Source organism: Botryllus schlosseri, chromosome 15, assembly GCF_051294905.1.
Source record: "Botryllus schlosseri isolate E-star chromosome 15, Bs_hap1, whole genome shotgun sequence".
Classification (NCBI taxonomy): domain Eukaryota; kingdom Metazoa; phylum Chordata; class Ascidiacea; order Stolidobranchia; family Styelidae; genus Botryllus; species Botryllus schlosseri.
The window spans coordinates 15272244-15281684 of NC_137250.1; the positions used below are offsets into that span (position 1 = coordinate 15272244).

The 9441-nt window shown below is 38.4% G+C and overlaps 1 protein-coding gene across 2 annotated transcripts; it reads right to left on the reverse strand.

Moving 5' to 3' along the window:
- Positions 1-67: 67 nt before the first annotated feature.
- On the reverse strand, positions 68-9343 carry LOC145457318 (uncharacterized). Of its 2 annotated transcripts, none has more exons than XM_080335516.1 (3): positions 6936-9332; positions 3078-3245; positions 68-1499 (listed from the first exon to the last, which is right to left on the reverse strand). In XM_080335516.1, the coding sequence occupies exons 1-3, from the start codon at positions 7321-7323 to the stop codon at positions 985-987; spliced, it is 1071 nt and encodes a 356-aa protein (XP_080191642.1). In that variant the 5' UTR covers positions 7324-9332; the 3' UTR covers positions 68-984. The 2 variants fall into 2 exon arrangements, with proteins under 2 accessions (XP_080191642.1, XP_080191643.1); XM_080335517.1 differs by having other exon boundaries at positions 1432-1499; positions 3173-3245; positions 6936-9343.
- Positions 9344-9441: the final 98 nt, after the last annotated feature.

Sequence of the window (9441 nt, forward strand, 5' to 3'; positions counted from 1 at the left end):
ATTGGTCGGGAGTCGGGACTCGAGATGCCGATTTCAAATTTGTTGTTCGTCTCCTCAAAGAACCATATCAGCTTCATTATTCCATGTTATTTGCTCAATCGAATATTCTTAAGAAATTGTCCGTACAATATCATGTATTCATGTAAGACAGTTGCTCTCAGTCTTTATTGTAGACCTCATCCCCAGGCGTTCAGACAAAAATCGACACATTGACCGTACTCATAGACACTTGGTGGTAATATCAATACTCAATATAAATGCAACCGGGGAGACAAGATATACGTGGATGATTTCGTAGTCACCACGCATTTCGAACATATATATTCTCTAGGATGAGAAACTGAAAGAACATATAATATTTAGGGCTGGGCACAATGATTCGAATACTCGAATCTGAATCGAGTATTAATTTTAATGATTCGAGTCGAGTAGTTAATGACGATCTTTTCGAGTAGTGAAATCATACGCTCCTCGCCACTGAAAGTTAATTTATCCACGAGAATTGTAGATTCGATACTATTTTCCACTGTGGAAGCCATGATAGCTGGATCGGCCGTATTGTTGCGTACGAAACATATAGTACAAAGCTACGAACGTTTCTGGGAATAACACATTTCCGAAGTACCTCATCTCTCAACATTGTCACAAATTGCAATGAAATCGGTATGGTCGAAAAAAATCCCAAAGTATCTTTGATGTGATGTAAAACAGGTATTATATTCTTTGTGGTGACATAAGAGTACATATTGGAACAGTATATACAGTATATACTGTTATGACGTCATAATGAGTGATACTCGACTCGGTTCGAAGCATAATCCGTGATTCGGAATCATTCAGGTAGTCCTACTCAATTTTGGCCATCCCTAATAATATTGTGAAAGTCGAGTTTCGAGTTCCGAGTTTCGAGTTTCTATTCACTGTCCCGCGTTTGTACAGCGTGTTTCATGGTTCTCTCCAAGCTTGAGTAGGCCTATATAGTCGTCAGACTACGCCGGTGTCGTGAGAAGTAATCGGCATTTTTTCTTTCTTCTTTGCAACTCCGAATGACATCATTATTTTCCATTCTTTAAAACTCGTAATAACAATGACGAGATTATAGGTGATATTTATGTTGTACAGAAGGGCACGGACTTGTTTATAATCGGGATTATCTAATACAAATTCAGCTATCAACATCGTCGTCACATCCGTAACAACACATGATATCGCGATCAAAACGCAGCGTTGTACGATTGCTGAAATTTGCATTTTATTGGTGTCGAATTGCCGTGCTATACTCTCTTTTCTGATTCGGATATTTTGATTCTGATGGGTCGGCCGTTTCCTAGAGAATTTCAACATCAGTGGTAACGCGAAAAGAAGGAACAGTAAAACATGTAAGGCCACACTCCCGGCTGTCCAAAGATAAGTTATCATGTTGTGAGTTTTGCCCGAGTGTCTTTCACATGAATCCGTGGCTTCGTTGTAGTATTGCCTTTCATATAACACGAGAAAACCTGAAATAACGAAAGGTGTAGGATTGTAGGTAGTGTTGTCATCTAACATATTAACCGCAATTTTCTAAAACAGGTCCGTTTCTCAAAAACTCAACAAGACTTAAAAAGTATATGCAAAGGCTATACGTTCCGGGTAGGAGACTAGGAGTAGGAGACAGCGCCATATAGAAATATACGATGTACCCCTACATTATACAGTATATAGTCAGTTGATCGTGATGATGATGTCGTCATGAAGCAGAGATGAGCATGGATTAGGATTAGGTTTTGAAAAAACAGGATTTGTGAAATTTTGTCGGATTTCGATTGGATTTGGATTAGACATTTTTTTCTGAACGGATTAGGATTTGGACTGGATTTACCTATTTTCTGGGAGATTGAAATGTCATGTGGCGAATGGCGACAAACTTTATTCAGATCAGGTATTAATGTACTTATGGTTACTAAGTTATTTTGAATCAAGTGAATCGTTGGTTGTGAAAGAAAATTTTCGAATCCCTCCATTGCATAAATTGGTATTTATTTCTGAATTTCCGGTTGGAATCGGATTAGGATTGGACATGGACTTGAATATGAAAAAGTTCTGGATTAAGATTTGGATTTGGATTTGAAGGTTCGGATTTGGATTGGATTAGGACATAGAAATTTCAAATCCGCTCATCTCTGTCATGAAGACAGGTAACTTACATTCTCCATTGCCTACGTTTCAGAGTTTCAGATAAGTTTGGCATATCATATAGGCACATCAACTTTGACCGCACGTCGTGTTGAAACATGCCTTTTCAACTTCATTGCTTGACTAATGCATATTTTATGCTATCTTTTCGAATTTTTCATTTGTTGCTTTGCTAATGCCTAATTTAGATGTATGAAGCCAACGCCAAGGTGGATGATTGACTGATTGATTGATAGACTGTACCAACTCACTTTGACATATTTCTATATCTCGTCATAACATTGCGTTTCTTGGAGCATTTGAAACTGACACAATTATCAATGCACAGTTGATTCTAAAAGTGGCACAAACTATATTATTCTATAGTGAATTAAATTGGGGTGATCATACATAGCTGTAACAACAGATTCGTCGAAAAATTCGTAGGTCTATACAGGAAAATATTGATCGGATTTATGATGACTGATTGTTTTGCTCCCAATGTGTTATGATCTTTGAGAGTGTTTTGGGAATTGGAAGTTTCAGACAAAAGATCCAAAATAAACCACCTTGCGCCCCGCATACTTCGATATTAATCAATCAAACTTGGCGCTGAGTATCGCATCAAAGCGTTGGGAGTGAACGGCTGGACGCGTATTTATATCATGTCGGTTCATTTGTGAAATAGTAAAAAATGAGTTGTTTATGATGAATAAGACAGATATAGTCGCAGTGCCGATAACCATCACAAAATCGCAACCATTGGCTGGAAGTTTCTAAATATAGGCAGCCTAATGTATAGATAATCAAGTCAAAATTGTTCTATAGCTCCGATTTGTAGCCTAGTCCGTGAGTGGAGCTAAATACATAACTGGAACCCGGCGAAGTTTGTGTATCTCAACATTTTGATTCGCTACACTTACAGTTCATAGCCACAGCTAACGCAATGACGACAGAGAGAACTATCCATTTCAGCACCGATAAAAATGTGTACAATATTCGACTCCGCAGTAGATACCTTCGACATGTGACGCTTTGCCGAATCCATAAAAACATGTAAACCACTGAGTCCGATCCAATGTACAGGGAAACTGAAATATGTTACATTCAGGTTAAATTCCGCGTTGGGATCAAGTCACTATACCTTCGAGACACAAGTCATCTCGAGTCATTGCACTTTTTGACTCGAGTCAAGTCAAATCAAGTCACGAGCCAAGTCACTAGTCAAGTCAAGTTGCATTTTCAAAGTATGGGACATTATTCAAAGTCGTTGCATTTTGCTAACTGTTTTAAATATTGATGGAGTGCCCATTTCTTCTGAATCGAGGAACGAGTAAAGAGTTACACAAAAGGGCGCCGTATCGCTCACGCATATCGTAGTACTGCTAAACTACGCAGGTTGCAGCATAGCTCCAGTCTATGATTATCAGCCAAAATACAGGATAAAATACAAAACCTCAGAAAGTTGAAAAATGATATGGTGCAATACCCCACCCACGTACATATCCATGATACCGTTTACAAATATAAACGTATGAGCGATATTCATTCGATTTAAATCATACAAGGGGGTTGGTTAACGTGAGAAGAGCATTGTATAGAACAGAGATGCATTGCTAGTATATTACTTGACTACTAGTTTACGACAACGTAAACTGTAAGCCGTAAGCCGTAAGCTGTAGGGCAAGTAAAATGGAGGCTCAGACAAACGGACATTCATTGAGAGATAGTTTGCTCCCAAAGGTTACTTACACCAGCGGATTGTTAACAAGATACAGTATCGATTACTTGGTGACTTGAAATTGACTCGTAAATTTTGCTTCGAGTCATGAGTCAATCCGCAATTCTGAAACGTCAAGTCAAGTCATTTTTTGCAAAGTGACTCGAGTCAAGTCATACGAAAAGGTGACTCGAGTCTAACTCGAGTCAAGTCATGACTCGAATCATCCCAACAATGGTAAAATTGAAGAAATCTCGTATAAAATCAGCTATTACTGCGTGGATAACCTGCAGCAGGCGAAGTTATGTGGAATAATCAATCCTGAATATGAGGTTGTTGTTGTTGTTGTTTGTAGAATATGAGGTTGCTTTGGAATTCTAGCGTGCACACTGCGCAGTTCACCTAGACTTCAATGAGATTGCATTTATTCTTGAGCGTAAAGGCCAGAGTGAAAGTAATAATTGGTATGGAGATATATATCCAATAATCCATAAGGAAATTTTGTTTAAGGCTTAGGCCTTCATGATAAAACATTTACCGATTATTTACCTGTCGATATTAACGTTAATACATCTAAAGTTTTACATTACACTTGCAGCATGTGATGGGCGTAGGCTACGTACAATCTTACATTGTCCCGAAAACCTGCAGAATGTGTGATTGAAACTATATACGGAAATTTAAAGAATTTTCAAAATTATGTGATATAGGCCCTATTCATATTGTGTCATTTGCTAACTTAGGACTAACAGAAATGCAGGATTTGTTTTGAGTCTGTGACAAATTCCCTAAGCAAAATTTATATCTTGGACGGCACCGTATTATCATGGACAGGTTTTAATAGATTTCGATCAGATAACATAAGGTCCTATATGGCAGTGCGAGGCAGGTCGACGAATTCCCCAGTCCGACTCCGATTCTGTATATTCAAAATGGAATTCGGCTCCGATCCGGCTCCGGCCGTATCAGAAAAACTACGATTCCGGCTCCAGCTAAACATAACAAAGTCCTGACAATATCCACCAAGTAGCCTATCTTGCGAAATCCTACTTATAGACTTCCAATCAGAAAAAGTACGAATCGGACTCCGATCCGGCTCCGACCAAAAACATAAGAATCCACCGGATATCCAGTCCATGGATTATCCATGCCCCGTTCTACTATAAATGGTAGAAGTTTCAGTATTTCAATCAAGGATATAGTTCTGCAAGCATGATTGATATTCCACGCAACCAGCACTTGATGCATGAATAGATTTATCTGTCTGCGAGTTCCATCAGTATAAATGCAGTAGACAATTTATCAAAGTTAAGGTGCCACTGTTTAAGTTTACGATAACTGTTTTATAATCAAGCGCAATGGTTTGGTTATACTAGATTTCGATGTAAGCAGTAATATAATAATACTGACCGGTATTCAACATATTTTGTAGCGTTATATGTGCTGGGTATATTTCAACGGATTATTGATTTGACTGTCAACATGTCAGCGTCGAAGACTCACAATCAGTATATGATGATTTTTCGATATAAATTTTACAATGGAGTTTCTGCGCTTCGCAAAATCTTCCTAAATTTCAATCAACAGCACGTAATCCATTCGGGCAATAAATAAAATAGCTGCATATCAAAAATGATGTTGTGCAACTTGAAATGAGCTGTTAAAAGATGCATCTATCCCATTTCAATTTCATCTGCTATAATTTTTGTATTATAGTATGCTTTGCCGGACATGTCCCAAAATATCGTCAATACATCGAGTGAAATCCGAAATATGGATCTATTTCAATGGTTCTAAACCGGGGATCCGTAAAACACTTTCTGAGTTTCCGCGAGACCTCTAAATTTTCAACACGATTGATGACCTCATTTGTAATGTTCTGCGCTAGGGAAGTCATGAGATATTTTCGCTTGATAACTAATTAAACTTCAGGCAGTCGCCTGAAATAGAAATCCATGATGATTTTTCCTAATCTGCCATAATGGGCTTAAAACCTCGCCGCGGTATCCATTTTTCCTTTGATAAACATAACCACTGTTCCAGAAGAACTCGATCTGCAGCACTGCTGACTGGACGTGATATGTTCATTATAAAATCCGTTTCTAAATGTTGGTGCCATATACGTTGCGATCAAATAAAAAGGTGTTATCGGAAGCTTCACGCGTTTTTATACTATTAGCCTCCACGGCTCCACCTATCCTTGTGGAACTGGATTTCCGGATCTCGTTCATCCAATCGAAGACGCGGATTTTCAAGACACGACCACGTATTTCAAGAAATGCAGCTGCAAAATTCTCGTTGAAATAATAAAAGCATACACAACTTTTACATATACCATGATGTTATTTTCAATCATGGTGTTAATGCTGCTGGGTATCACTAGCTTACAGCTAATATTTGCACAAGACAGATGGCGCGGGGCCTACGGATGGCGGTTGCACCATGATTGGGCAATATTGGAACTAAAACTTATTTAAAGGGTGCGCGAGAGTCCGTGACGATCCAAAAGGGGCCCAGCGAATACGAACAGTCGAACAGGTTGAGAACCTCTGATTTATATCATTGTGGGTACCTTTTCAATCAATTACAACCATGGACGTTGAAGTGAATAAAATTCCAGAATTATCATTTTTTCAGCGTATAGGCTACTCGTCTCGGACATTTTCTCCCTTCACGAACGCAAGTGCAGTAACAGTAACATAATTTAAGGGTGTGAGATGGTTGTTATAATTCACAAGTGATGCGACGTCATGTCCTTGTAGACATTTCATTTACCCGCCTCAAATTTTCATCCTATGTCTTCGCCAGGTGTCTGGCTATATGTATTAGCAATAAATGCATAATTAGGATCAGGCATTGATCAGTTGGACGTTTAGAAGTCACTACTTTACAATAATATCCGTTTGGTATGCCGTTTGTCCTTCCAATTAATTTATTTGTAATTAGGCCTACTTTGTAGCCTACCTATCACCCACTGTGCTGGTGCACAAAAAAGGACCAACAAAACATTATTTTTGATCAACTGACTACGACAGCGAAGATACAGAAGACAAAGACTTACCAGTAAGTATCTGCACAACCGTACATCCTTCGTCAGTTTCGTAACCCAATGTGTAGAAAGTCAGGCTATTGACAGAGGAAAATAGGCACAACAACGCGCCAATTATGCATACGCAACGAAGGAGTTTTCCGGAGTCCACGTAGTCATCTCTACCGATTAAAAGTATTGTTTTTCGCGCCAAAGTCTGAAGACACCGCTTTTCATTGTGGCGGATTTCGTAAGTAACAAGTGTAGCAAAAAGTATTGCGTTGGCGAAAACTGCGAGTCCTTGAAGCGATGTTACAATGATTTGACTTGTTGATATCGTCGCTCTGTAGCCAAAATGACGAGTTTCAAATCCATCAAATGGAGTGGTCGGTGCGGATAAGTTTATCAAGCTATTATTCATTCTATTGTGATTACTATAATGTTAAACAATAATAAATGTAGTTTTATCGGCACTTAGACATGATAAAAGACCATAAAACAAGGCAACGACCAACTCACACATGCAGAGGTGTACAAATCACTAACCATGATATTCTCGGTACTCATATAGACCTACGTCTGCGGCTGCCGTAAAAGATGGTTCAAGATTTTAAATGAATTAGAGATAAATTTTGCTACCCAATATCCACCTACTCATTATATATCGCAGAAATCATAATACAGTAATACATTCGCTCAAATATTCATAGCAGTACTCTTCGCCCAGACATTACTTCATTGATCATTTGCTACCATCGTTTAATTTTTCTTCTATTTTTTTTTTAACTATACTGTAACATTTTTTACAGCGTTTAATTTTTCTTCTATTTTTTTTTTAACTACTGCAACATTTTTTACAGCCAGACTGTTTAGAGTCAAGTGTACCTGTTTGATGCTGGTGTGATCAGACTAGATGACCTTCACGGTCTTATCGATCATTCCTATCTTATACCGAATACTGTGCATGCATATTTTCTGTACCACCACCACTACTGCCGTATGTTATGTATTTTGGTTTGATGAAAATAAAGACTCTCTCTCTCTCTTTACTCCCTTCCCATCAGTTTAAAAATATATTGGGGAAATTTAGCAATGCGCGGTGCGTCACATGTTTTCTGACTTGTCAAATGTCATTTCTAAACGTACTGGCGTGTAATATGTACTCATCTGCTCAGTGCTCCCGCTCATATCCCATGCGTTTAACCAGCATATGCCCTTATCTGAGACCTCATTTCTCTTAATTGCTTAAACTAATTGCATACATGTTCCATAATATTTATACTCCTCTTGAAATGTGACCCGCAAACGTGCCCGAATTAATTCGTACATATATGATTCAAAGGAACACAATTACACAGAGCGTTCACCGGTGCTTGAAGTGTTCCTAATATTATTGGCACGAACAATTACCGAAGCGCGATTCCTACTGACAGTTTGCAACGACGCGTGATCTATAACACCCTGAAATGTAAAATCCCTCGGGACCGAAATGTGATGAAAAACAAGATGCGCGACGTGAAATATGCCTGGACTTTTGAAGAAATCAAAAATGCGCCAGGGAACGATTACGGGTTATCCGACATGACTCGCTCTGAACCCTGATCAACACGTCATGCATAACGCATGGGCGAATCTGATCACAAGATAGAGATGCAGTGTTCGATGGGTCGGAAATCTGAAATCTATACATTCCTATTATGAGCTTTGAAATTATTGGAAAACGTGTCCACTTCGGCATGGAGGAATGGCTGAGGGATTAATTCCTTGCGTATGTGTCTTGTATCGTTGTGTATCATTAATTCATTATGTGTCTCGCGAGGGGCGGATGAAAATATTAGTAACTCTTTTTTATCGTTTACGAACGACATTAAATTATGATGCAATCCATTGCCGTGAAATATGCTTGTTTCACACGATTTTTCCTATGCGTTCATATTCCTTTATTTTGCATTATTCTAGTTCTAGTTTCCATTGATCACCAAACAGAATGTAAGAAATTTGTATCGAAAATGAGACATAATACCGTAGGTCTATTGAATCTAATCTACCACTGTGACATCATAGGGCTGGGCAAAATCGAGTACTTGAGTGATTCGATTCTGAATCACGCAATATGCTTCGAGTCGAGTCGAGTAATCGAGTATCACTCATTATGACGTCATAACAGAATGTAATACGTCAAAGTTCAACTATGTACCGTTTATGCCACCAAAAAGAATATGTTGACTATTATCCATCTCATAAACGATAATTTGGTATTTTTTCAACCATACCGATTTCATTCCACTTGGTGACAATGTTGTGGGATAATCATGACTTCGGAAATGTGCTACGTCCGGTAACCTTCGTAGCTTTGTACTATATGTTTCGTATGCTACGATACCACCAATCACGGTTTCATGGCTTCAACGGTCAAAATTAGAATCGAAACTATAATTCTCGTTGATAAATTAACTTTTAAGTAGTGTGAAGCTTATAATTTCAGTACTCGAAAAAATCGTCTTTAACTACTCGACTCGAATCATTAAAATTATTACTC